General features: G+C 59.6%; 2 protein-coding genes across 2 annotated transcripts in view; both read left to right on the forward strand.

Moving 5' to 3' along the window:
• SCHCODRAFT_02613917 (acid protease) overlaps window positions 1-10,192 on the forward strand; it is a 51,113-nt gene extending 40,921 nt beyond the window's left edge. The window contains exons 3-6 of the mRNA XM_050344635.1: window positions 7,858-9,572; window positions 9,624-9,734; window positions 9,785-9,880; window positions 9,947-10,192. Of these exons, the coding sequence (XP_050201497.1) occupies window positions 7,858-9,572; window positions 9,624-9,734; window positions 9,785-9,870 (1,912 nt within the window). The 3' untranslated portion in view covers window positions 9,871-9,880; window positions 9,947-10,192. The remainder of the gene's footprint in view (window positions 1-7,857; window positions 9,573-9,623; window positions 9,735-9,784; window positions 9,881-9,946) is intronic.
• Window positions 10,193-10,593: 401 nt separating this feature from the next.
• On the forward strand, window positions 10,594-12,076 carry SCHCODRAFT_02183217 (uncharacterized protein). The gene is made up of 2 exons (XM_050342005.1): window positions 10,594-11,404; window positions 11,464-12,076. Exons 1-2 carry the CDS (start codon window positions 10,680-10,682, stop codon window positions 11,774-11,776), a joined length of 1,038 nt encoding a protein of 345 aa, XP_050201498.1. The 5' UTR covers window positions 10,594-10,679; the 3' UTR covers window positions 11,777-12,076.
• Window positions 12,077-12,327: the final 251 nt, after the last annotated feature.

A 12,327-nucleotide genomic window follows, 5' to 3' on the forward strand; every position in this document is an offset into this window, starting at 1 on the left:
CGCAACCTTCACCGAGGGACCCCGCGCGAGCCTCCGGCGGCTCGGGTCAGCGGAAATTCGCCTGAAAACTCGTCAGTGTGTCTTCATGGGATTTCCATCAGAATTGGGCTACGTACGAAGGTCAAACCGTCGATATCTCGCCAGTGTACGAGGAACGCAGCGCCGAAGGGGTCCGGGTTGGTTATGAGCTGGCTTGCTAAACGTTCAGATTGCGGTGACGGGGGTACAGCACGCCTCTTCCGTCGCGTTGATCGCCTCGATATGCGTCGTGTTGGGGCCGAGACTTGGCAGCTGCCAAAGGGGTCAGCATTGGAGAAAATGGGACGGTGGTACCCCACCCTCGTCGTATTGCTCACCGAGTCAGCCCGCGCGTGCCTCCGGCGGCTCGGGGTCAGCGAAAATTCGCCTGATAAGGCGTCAGCATGCCTTCAAGGGATTCCCAGCCGACTGAGGTACATACCAAGGTAAAACTGTCGATACTTCGCCAGTATAGCGAGGAACACGGTGCCGAGGGGTCTGGGTGTGTTATGAGCTGCCTTGCTTAACATTCAGATTGCGGTGACGGGGGTACAGCACGCCTCTTTTGTCGCGTTGATCACATCGAAATGCGTCATGTTGGGGCCAAAACTCAGCAGCTGGCAAAGGAGTCAGCATTGGAGGAAATGGGACGGTGGTACCCCACCCTCGTCGCGTTGCTCACCGAGTCAGCCCGTGCGTGCCTCCGGCGGTTCGGGGTCTACGCAAATACTTGAGTAGCACCTGACAAAGGGTCAGCCGCACGCGTCTGCACAGAGGTTTACGAGAAAGCGTACCACGTGAGCTCTCAAACCGCATTTCCGACGAGTTCCCAGTAAACTTGAGAGGGGTGTACTCACCCTCAACGCGTCCTTCGACGTGTAAGCGGACGCACGCGCGCGTCCGGCGATCGCGATTGCACGAAGAAATCACCTATCAAGCGGTCAGTCAGCATGTGTCCGTTACAACGGTAACTGGTAGGGGTCCAGCACAAATTCGCGGACTTACTGACTGGGCTGCTCGCCCGCGAGGAGTAAACCCCTCTAGTTGCGCTGGTCAACCGCGGCGCGCGCGTGCCACGCCTTCAGTTTTTCGCAGAGTGCGGCGAAGGCCCCTCTAAACCGACGCAGCGTTAGTAAGCTCGATAGCGGGGGAGTCGGACAACTCACCACGGAATAGGACAGGCCCCTCGCGTCTGCGCTGCGGCGGTAAAAGGGACACGAACGGCGTCGTGTCGGCACGCCGGCAAGGTGATTGGTGGGGTCTGGAGCGGGGTCAGAGGCGGAAGTCGACAGCGACGGTAATGACTCGCCGAGGACAACGGCGAGGACATCGTGTCCGTCGTCGTGCGTTGTGAGTCGAGGGGAGGTAACGTGGGGCACGGGTACGAGTTGGCTCCCTGCGACCGTCTGTCAAAGTCAAATCAGCACGATGCACGACGACGAGAGCGCGAGCTCACCGGACAGTACGGCTACACGGGCTTCTGCGTTGTCGAGGGTTTCGGTTAGTTGAGCGAATCGAATGTTCGTTGTGTTGGGGGCGACACACGAGACGCGGCGGCGCGTGTTCTCGGCCGCAGTGCAGCGACGCCGCGAGCTACGACGCCGGGAGATAGCAGAATGGAGGGATGGGATGTGATTCGAGAGGTCGAAAGGGTCTTGCTCGCCGTCTACGAAATTCGTCAGCACTCCTAAAGGTGAGAGCGTAGGCGGTGGAGCGTCGTGGATAGCAGACAAGAACGCGCCGAGTACATACCTTACGAGCGCGACAGCCGAGGGTCGAGTGCGATGCATGTCGAGGCTGTCCTAGACAGCTTTCCGCCGCCGCCGCCGCTGACCGTTGCGGAAGGTCGAGGTCGCTGAGTCCATCGCCCTCGCGCTCTCCTCCGGCCTGTATGACTACACCTCCTGCAATAGCGAGGTCAGCATTGATGTTGCGGGCATCGACGAACAGCATACCATGGACGCAGCTTCACCACCGCGGTCTGGAAGGGAGTCTATCCCCTAGCGTCGATGCCGAAGGCACCCGAGACAATGAGCAAGCTCGCTGCTGCACAACGCGTCAGGCTCAGTCGAGTGGAGAGCAAGTAAAATGGTACCGTTATGAAGGCGATAAAACGAAGGCAAGGTGCGTTTGGTGTCGATTGATGGTGCGCGGTCTGGAATTAAAAGTCGAGGCGTGGCGTGATGGCAGTAGGACTAGAAGCGCACGATTAGTAGTCGAACGGAAGGGTAGATTAGAGAGGACTTACTCGTACATGTAGTAGACTGAGTAGAAAGGATAATTAGCGCTAATCTGAACAATGAACGAAAGGAGAGACTTACCAGTCGAGACGGAGCAAAGGAAATAGGTAGGCTGTGAAGGAATAGTCAGTAAAGCGAGCACTGTAAGCTGAAAGACTGACGCTAGCCGTCGAGAAAGTAGACATGAGAAAGCAAAAGTAGGAAGGGTCAGAAGAGGAGGGAGAAATAGGAGGGAGGTGTCGGATGGTGAATGAGATGGCTAGACGCGCCGCCTCTTATACCCTGCACAACGGCAGTATGCCGTGCCCTGGTTCCGCAAAACTTCCAGACCGGAGCCTGCCATCACCGATAGAGGACCTCGGCGGTCCGCGACCGAGACCTGCCCAGCAAAAGTCGGAAGATTGGGGGAACGAGCGCACCCGGCGCGCACACAATCTTCCGTCTATCCCTGCGCGAATGTCAGCGAGATCTCGGCGGGAAATAATCCAGACGTACCTCTGCGGCGAGGGAAGGCCGGGTCCGGACCGCCGGAAGGCGGGGCTCGGGTGTGGCAAACCCGTTCTTGCGCGGGGAGCCGTTGCGCGTTCAAGGCGTTCTGCGTCGTCGTCGACGCGTCCGGTGTTCAGCAGGGCTCGCCAGAGCATGCGCGGAGGGTACACGAGGCTGGGCGTGACGCGTCACAGGGCCGAGACCGCGCGAGGAGGAAGGGGGCAGGGAGGAAAAGTCGACCTCTGCGAGATCATTGCTCTATCTCCATTCGGCAGGCTTTGAGCCGCTCCCAAAGTAGCGCGCCTTGTCCGCGCGTGGGCTACTCACTCGGTCCCGCCAAAATCCCGCCGCGCACGTAGTGACACGTGTTGGAGTCACTGTCGACATGTCGTGCCGTTGGGAGGGGTAGGCCCGCGCTATGGATGTCTGCGGCTCAACTCGCCAAGGCAAGTTGACGAGTCGGCCTCGAGCGTGGCGCGGCCTCCGTCGTCACGCATCAGACTTCCGTCGGGTTAATTGCGTAATTGTGCGCCGAGATCGTCGCGGCTGGATGTGTGATTGAGCCGGAAATCGGAAGTAGACGAGCGGGGAGGAGAACTAACGGGTGAAGTATCTGTAGAGTTTGCAGGTCGGACGACGTGTCTCGTGCCGGATATCAATGTCGATATGCTGGGAAAAGTACTCGAGAAGCCCGCGGGTGATGCAGAAGCCGGTGACGTGGACATTCGGGACGGGGGATCTTGAGGCAGCGGGGACAGGCGTTTTGCACAGAAAGCGGGGGCGGATTCAGTCGCACTCCAAGCGTCATAATCAGATTCCATAGTACTAACTCTACACAGGGGTATACTTATCTGGTCAGTAGAGGTGTCGGATATTGTAGTTTTCACTCACGAGATGCGACGCCACATGCTCGGTTCACCCATGCGAACGGCGTGTAGGTCAATCCTAGGGTATAAAAGCGTTCTAAAGATCTGGGGTGTGGTATTAGCACGTTCCTCCGCCGACATCCGTCAATGAGACTTTGCGAAGCACGCGCCGCCGCATCTCCATCTATCTATACGTCCTCTCCTACAAGTTCAGGCTCAAGGTCTTGAACTTTTCAAGGCCTCGGTCTCGCCCTCAGCTTCTCATAGTACGCCTTTTACCCCTTCTCAAAAGTGCTTACATCCCCTGAACTCTTCGTCGACATATAATGGGGGGTAGGTGCCGTGGGCTCAGGATCCCACCGCGCGTCGTCATAGGCACTGTTCGTGATTTCGAGAGATCGCAAGGTGAGCTAAACATCGTACTCGACGGATGAGAGGTCCCACATGCGACGAATTGCGCGCCGCGGACGAACTCGCGGGGGACGTGGTGGATGTATGGGAAACGAAAAGCTCCCGCGGGTGAAGCGCGGTCGGCAGTTGCCGAGGACCGGGTTGGCGGGGCGGGCGCCGGGCGCCTATCTGGGCGCTGGTTGTCTCCGACCGCCATCTCCGTCCCGCGAGCGCCCTGACTATTGTTCTCGGGAGGCGCGTCAGAGGGTGAGGTGGAGATCTGGGATATGGCTGTCTACGCGCGCTTCGGATGAAATGGGATCGTGTCTTCATCTCTCGACTGCAGCAAGAAACCCACGAGTCAAGGAATTAGCAAAAGCGGGTGATATAGACGACGAAGGTAGGTGCTGGGGAGACTATTGTTCTCGATCTGGTAGGTGCTCAGGGTCTGCGGGCGGTCTCGGCGCACGTTCTCCGCGCCGCGGCCCGCATCGAATTGACGACTTGTTGCTCTCCGCCCGCCCTCATCTCCCGTATTTCCCCATGTTCCGCCGTCGCACCCAGACGCCGCGATCCACGTTCTCCGACAACGGAGTACATCGTGCCCTTGCTTCTGACCTTGTGCCGATCATTTTTCTGCCGCGGCGCGTGGAATTCTGGACCTGCGCGGGGCCGCCGCGCCGATTTGCTCATGGTGCGTTCTCTCTCGTGCGATATTTGCGGTTCCACAAGCTTGCTCTCCCACGTCGATGCCCCTCTCGAAACAGAATGCCGCACTTGTCGTCGCCAGCGCTCTAAATTGATATCGCACAAGTGCCCTAGGCGATGAGTATACAGAAATCCGTCCGCCGAGCGGGCTAATACGGTATGTGTTCGCATTCTGAATGCGTTCCTAGTGATGCTAACAGCCATTCAGGCCTTTCTTCCTCTGCTCACGCCACGTACGACGCTCACGCTCACGACGCGCTCGAAGCGCCGAAGCAACAGAATTTCGTCCGGCGAGCGGGTAAATAAGGTGCGTGTCACGTTCCAGCTGCTTTACCGGCGCTCACATCCGTCTGTAGACATCGCTGCTGCGGGCCTAGCCTCTGCGTCGCTGTCTCGTCGCTCTGAAGGCCTTCTTGCTGCTCACTCGCACCCTCCCGCCACTCCCCGTATTTCTAGAGCTCGCCCGAGCCTGATTTACTCGCGAAGCGTTGAAGCAATGAATCTCCGTCCGCCGAGCGGGTAGATACGGTGCGTGGGCTGTTTCTCAAATGTTAGGAAGACGCTTACGATGATCCAGAGTGCTTGCAAAGTTCCAGAGCACCCCGCCAAGCGCTGAAGCAACGTATCGCCGTCCGGTGTGCGGCGCTTCAAGCCCTTGCTCCGCTGTCCTGCCCGTCGTCTCCATTGAGGTATCTGGACGCGTTCAACAACAGTTCCCGATGCCTTCAGAGCCACTTTCCGCCGCTTTCTCCCGTCCTTCCCTGTGCCTTCGACACCGACACCTTTGATTATACTTCCCGGCGATTTCTCCCTTCCATCTAGTCGCCTTCCACATGCTTCCATCTTCGCCTGACCCACCCAAGTCGAGCGCGACCACCCCAAGCGTTGAGGCGACCTATCTCCGGCTGCCGAGCGGCTTAATACCATCCCTTTGATTCTAAATCAACTGTCGTCAGTTCTCCACAAGTCCACAAGCCCCCCAAGCGTCCTCAAGTCTCCCAAACGTCCCCAAATCCCTCCGAGTGTCCCTCAGTCCCTCGAGCGCCGCCCGAGCCCTGAAACAATGTATCGACCCCCAGCGAGCAAGGCTATCGTTTCTGTACTTCCCATCCTCACTTCTGCTCCCTTTGCTCGTCCTGTGGTCCTGCGCTCTCCTGCTCCCTTCACATGAGCTCGTACTTATACTCCTGCTCGCCCTCCTTATCTTGTGTTTATGTACTCGCTCTCGCTGTCTTGCTCGACTCCTCTATACCTTGTTATAATTCTTGCCTTCTTGTTGTATTCATTGCTGTCTTGCGTATCTCATCGAGCTCGTCTCATCAACTCAAAGGCTGTCTTGTCAAGCTCGTCTCATCTCGCCAGCCCCTCAATTCGAGTCTCGCCACTTCTCTCCCCATCAACGTGTCAGGGTTTCCTAGTCTCGACTCATCTTCCGCATCTCGCCACTCCCGAGTCTCGCCAGGTCCTTTGACGGGCTATGCTCACCAACTCGTCTTCTTGACAGTGTCTGCTCAACAGTCTACTCACCTTCTTAACAGCGTCCTCATCTTCTCATCACCATCCAGCTCACCATCCAACCTTGCTCATTGTGCTCGTCATGCTCATCTCATGCTCGTCTTGCTTGCAACCTCAAGCTCGTCTTGCTCGCCATCCTTACTCCCTGCACTCTCGCTCGACTCACTGCTTGCGCTCGAGATTTGGATGCTCACGAGTAAGGTAGTGTAGCTTGTACCTAGTGTCAGTGCAAAGCACCCTCATATATATATCCCGACGGCTCGTACGAGACTGGAGAATGAGATCACGGCGAGACGGCAAGCCACGGTGAGGCGGGACTGGCCCTTGACTGGCCCGTGCCTCGGGCGGGTGTTCCGGTGTGATGTACGTATACGGATGGGATCCGTTGGCCTCGACGAGTCGCGAGATCACTAACGTAGCCGACGGTTAGTAGGGATTTAGCTTGGCAGGTGGGAGTGACAGGGAGTGTAAAATCGGTAGGAGGGGAGTGAGGGTGGGCAGCCACTCGAGCACTTGTAGAACACTAGTACCGACCACACCCTACCACCTCCAGCTTACCCGACGTCGAACGAGGCACGGCGACGACCAGCACAATTTATACAAGCCGGATGTCACGCTTTCGAGAGTTGCTGAGGGCACCTAAAATCAGGGAGTGCAGGAATTGGTCAGTCGAGCTACAAATCGTCTTGCATTCACGGGTAGTACACATCCCGGGCAGTCCGAGGACGGAAATCGAAAGGAGTCAAAAATCGCGTTCAACAGCGATGGCACACGTCGTTTCTCGAATTCTCGCTCGAAAAGGAAACGTCGCGGTTCAAGTCGGCGTGTGACGTGACGACCGCCAAGGGAGGGGTGCGGGAGGGACGCGGGAGGGCCTGCGGGAGTCGCCGGCGGTCGACGGACGGACAACACCACGCCACCGTCCAGCCCGCGCCAGCGACACGCACATAAGAGCAGGAGCAGACGCAGGCGGAAAGCGCACAGCCACCCGCCCGCGGATCCCATGACGCGCGCCGCGCGCCGCCGTCAAGCGCACACCCTCGGTCCCGACTCCCGACACGTCAAGCGACCGGCGAGGGCATCGGAGAGGAGCAGCCTGGTGACCAGCCCCTCTTTGCTGAGGAAAGCGAGGTAAGAGGGACCGTGCTACCGGTCTAGGAGAGGAGCAAGACGCGTGGTGATTGAATGGAGTGGGAGAATGATCAAGGGTCGCGCTAGATCACTCCTTCCTCACGACGGGCGTGCATCTGCTCGCTCCTTCCCTCTCACAGCCGCTGGACCGTCTACCCCGTAAGTGCTTCACGCAGAATACCTCGCACATACTGATCTCTCTTAGGGAGGTCCCCTTGAAGGTCGCAGCCGCCATCCATCCTTGAACCATCGCTGTTCTCCACCTTCACTCGTTACTTTGTATGCAGCATTGACCTGCGCTCTCTCCTTTGCATATCCCCCTCCCTTGTCCTGCACGGCCCAGGACTATTGTGATAATGGCAAACATGCGCATGGACGCAATGAGCATACGCGACAGCGGTAACGAATATCTCGTCGAGATGGCCACCCTGCAGAATGGCAATTACGACGTGTGCGTACTCATTGCTTCATGATACTCCCTCTAAACTTACACTGCGTAGCTCGTACATGGTCCCCCTCAAGGTCGGCACGCCTCCTCAGACGGTCTACGTCCAGGTCGACACCGGTTCCTCTGATCTGTGGCTCGCCTCCCCTTCCTGCCAGACCTCCGCTTGCAAGTCCTCAGGGCACACCTACGACCCCTCATCATCATCCTCCGCCCAGACAACTTCCGCGGACTTCTCCATCTCCTACCTGCAGGGCCAAGTCTCCGGCGATGTCGTCAAAGACACGGTTCGCATCGGCCCCGCGTCGATCAACGCCCAGGCGCTCGCTGCGGCGTCAAACGTCACGAACGAGCCTCTTGGGGACGAGTTCAACGGCGTGCTGGGTCTCGCGCTGCCGGACAACTCCCTCATCGCGTCCAAGGACGGCGGCGGGGATGCGGTCACGAAGGGGCTCTTCGGCGCGGATGGTGCTCCGGGAAACAAGTTCATCGGGATGCTGCTGGGGCGCCCGGGGAGCGATCGCTACCCCTCCCTCCTCGGCCTCGGTACGCATCCCTCGCCCGAGCAACTGCGTCTGCCAGACGGCAAGGACGTCGAGTCCTCGCTCTCCTACCTCGGCTTATCCTCAGATGAATCCGGAGAACTCCTCTTCAAGGTGCAGCTCGCGGGCATCGACGCGCACCCATCTACCGTCCAAGGCCCCGATGCGGGGACAAACCAGAACAACCTGACAGCGGACACCGCGCTCCTCGGCGCGCCCCTCCGCGCCGTCTTCGACTCCGGCGTCCCGCTCATCCTCACCACCTCCACCATCGCGAACGCCGTGTACGGCGCCGTCGGCGTCGGGCCCGGCAGCGACGGCGTGTACTACCTCCCCTGCGCGACGCCGCTCAACCTCACCTTCACGCTCGCGGAGTCGGGCAGCAACGACTCGCCGCGGATCGCCGTGCCCCTGCACCCGAGCGACATGGTGATCGACGGCGGCGGCGGCGGGCGGGGCGCGGGGACCGGGTCGTGCATGGGCGCGATACAAGCGGTCGCGGACCTGGATAGTTCGTCGAGTAATGGCGCGGGCGTCGATATCGTGCTCGGCACGCCGTTCATGCGCAACGTTTACAGCGTGCTCGCGTACGAGAACCCGGATGCGTGGCATGGCCAGCGCAAGCGCGCAGGTCCATCTGACTGGCGGCGCGATGTGCCCACCTCGGACTGGCGTCGCGGCGTGCCCACATCCGACTTCCGTCGAGGCGTACCCACCTCTGACTTCCGTCGTGGAGTACCCGTATCTGACTTCCGACGTGGTGTGCCCGTATCGGACTTCCGCCGCGATGTGCCCACGTCGGACTGGCGTCGTGGCGGTCCCTCTGACTGGCGGCGCACCGAAGCCGGCGAGCGCCTCGCGGACTGGCGTCGTGGTGGACCTTCGGACTGGCGTCGTGGCGGACCGTCCGACTGGCGTCGCGCTGGCGACGAGGGCGACCTTCGATTACGACGCCGACACCGCCGTGCTGACCAGCATGAGCGCTCGTCGCCCCACCCTCGCTCCTCGCCCAATCTGGCGCGCGCGTCCTCCGACACGCCCTTCCTCGGCATCATCCCGCTCACCGACCCTTCGTGGGCAGCGGTCGAGTTCGAGGCGGTGAATGTCAAAGGCATGGCCTACCCCGACCCCGACGCGGCTGATTCTGGGGACCTGAACGCAGTGGGAGCGGCGAGTGGTGATGGCGGCGGACTCGCGCTTGGAGTGAAGATCTTCCTGGGCATCCTCGGTGAGTATGGATTTAGAAATGCAGTGCATTGTACTGAATTGCCATCGATAGGTTTCTTCATCCTTTGCGCCCTGCTCCTTGGAGGACGCTTCTTCTACATGCGTCGCAAGGCGCAGAAAGCGACGCCCGCAGAAAAGGCCGCCGAGGAGGCGAAAGAGACGCGTATGTTCATCGCTTTGTGTTACGACATCTTGCTTAACTTCTATCTCCAGAACGCATCGAAAGCTGGAGGTCGTCCGCGGAGCTGATCAAGGACAAGCAACAGTTCCAGGACATCAACGGTGTTCGCCTGGACTGAATGTCTCTCGGTCAGTACGCGCCGCATTATAAGTCCCTCGCAAGTACTGAAGTGTTTCCTCTTTGATGTGCGCCAGACTCACGCTGACTCCCGCGCTCCGCTTCGTGATTGAGACGGTGGGATTGTAGAAAATCGGCTGTGCAACCTGGTATGGGCGCTGCTCCCGTGAGCTACAACGTGATGAGCATACCCGAAGCCTGGTCGCGTATCGGCCAGGCTTCATTGTTGTACTGTAGATTATCTCTGGACTTTACTTCGCTACTCGAGGACTTTTATACAATCTGGACGCTTTGCGATGGAGGAAGATTGACTTTGACCGTGTGATTGCTTTCCGATCGGGCTCCGGACGACCTTCGAACCCAAAAGTCGGCGGAGGATAGACCTTCACCTCGGTCCGACCAGTCATAGCTGCGATACCGGCCCGACGGGACCTTCCACCACTTCCGAGAGACGTTTGAGGACATCATGGAGATCGCGTAAGCTGACACCCATCTCTTCGGGCGCCTTCCAAGGCTCTGAGCCCGGGGGAGGATCTACGAGCGTATATTTTCCTTGGCACGCTCGCCCCCCCATGTCCTTGACTCTGATAGACTACGAGGCTAGCGAGGGCACCGCCAATCCCCCTCGGGGACAATAACTGTGACGAGGCAGTGCCTGACGCAAAAGCGCCGGCACGCGGGGTGCAGGCCGTGGAATCAGATGCGAAGTCAGCGACTTCCCGTCATTTCAATTTCTTGGCATCGCCGTAATTTCCCTCTACTTCCTTTCCCTTTTATTTCTCCTTCTTCGTCCATCTCCAGGCATTCGCCATGCCCTCCTTCTCCCGCGCGTTCAACGCGCGCCGTCTCGCCTGGATCGCTGCCCCCACTCTCCTCGCCATCACCTGGTTCGCGCGCCACCGCATCTACATCGCCTACTGTCTCGCCTACACCTACTTTGCGTTCACCTTCCTCCCGACGGCGGTCATCGGTGAGGGGGATGGCTTCGACCTCCTCGCCGTGCGCCCCCCGCCCGACGCGCCCGAGATTGTCCCCCGCATCCTGCACCAGGTTCGCCTGGGGAACATCGAGATGCGCGAGAAGTGGATCGCCGGTCGCCAGTCTTGCCTCGACGCTCACCAGGGGCGCAACTGGACGTTCATCATGTGGGAGGACGAGAACGCGGACGCGTTCGTGAAGGAGAACTACCCGGACCTCTTTGACATGTACCGCGGCTACGGACAGGGTGCGCCCGTCCTCCCCCTTAACACGTTCCCCGCTCACCATGCCCCCTACCCCGCAGAAATCCAGCGCTCGAACGTCATCCGGTACCTCATCCTGAACAAAATGGGCGGCATCTACCTCGACCTGGACGTCAAGTGCAAGGTCCCCCTCGACCCGTTCCTCACGCAGTCCTGGTTGTCCCCGCCAGGCCTCCCGACGGGTATCAACAACGCGTTCCTCACCTCCACACCGGGGAACCCGTTCCTAGGCTTTGTGATCGAGCGGCTGCAAGCCTATGATCTCAACTGGATCTCGCTCTACGCGACGGACATGTGCGTTGTTCCTGGGCTTTGGTCGCGGTCTCGAGCGCGCGTGCTTACCCGCTTACCAGGTTCTCTGCTGGCTGTCACTTCATCTCAACGATGCACGCCCTATACCCACAACGCGACCAGCTCAAGGTTCTCCCCGAGGGTTACAAGCTTGGCGGCATCAGCAATAACCACATCTTCGAGCATTTCGGTGCAGGGTACGTCGTCTTCTTCTTCACGATGACCACCTGCGAAGAACGCGTGACGTCCTACGCGCGAAAATCGTCATTCTGGCAGAGATCCGCGGCGGAGGCGGTGGGCGGACTGCGGTTGACTTCGCCCGGAGTTCGATGCAGTCCGACTACGCGCATGTCGCTGCCGTATCGCTGCCTATGATGAACTAGCCGACTAGGCGCACCCTGCTCAGCGCGCCTCCTCGTTTCGAACGCAGCGTCTAGCAGGACGAGGCGCTCGACAGGACCCTGACGGGAGGGCGGTCTGACGGAGACCATAGAGTTTTCATCAAACCCTCTTGACACGCCTTCGTCTACCTTCCATCCTCTTCACAAAACCCCCTCTTACCCCGCCTGACCACTTCCTCGACCATGTTCGACCTTTTGATCACGTCCTAACTGCTCGACAGATCCTGGCACCGCGCCGACGCCGCTGCCATCAAGATTGTCGGCAACGTCGTCGAATGGATCCTGCGCATCATCCGCTGGACGTGGCGGCCCATCCTCGCCATCGGCGTGCTCGTGTGCGGCGGCGTTGCTGCCCAATCACTGTGCGCTGCCGCCTTTGCTGCCCATGAGCGCAGGCGCGCGGCGTACGGGGCGCTGCCGTGGGATGAGGAGCACGCGCTGACGCCGCGCTCTTCGTCGCCGCCGAGCCCGACACGGAGCTCGCCAGCGGGGGAGAAGGTCTGGTGAGCGCGTGACTGGTGGGGT

This window comes from Schizophyllum commune (assembly GCF_000143185.2).
Source record: "Schizophyllum commune H4-8 unplaced genomic scaffold SCHCOscaffold_3, whole genome shotgun sequence".
Classification (NCBI taxonomy): Eukaryota; Fungi; Basidiomycota; class Agaricomycetes; order Agaricales; family Schizophyllaceae; genus Schizophyllum; species Schizophyllum commune.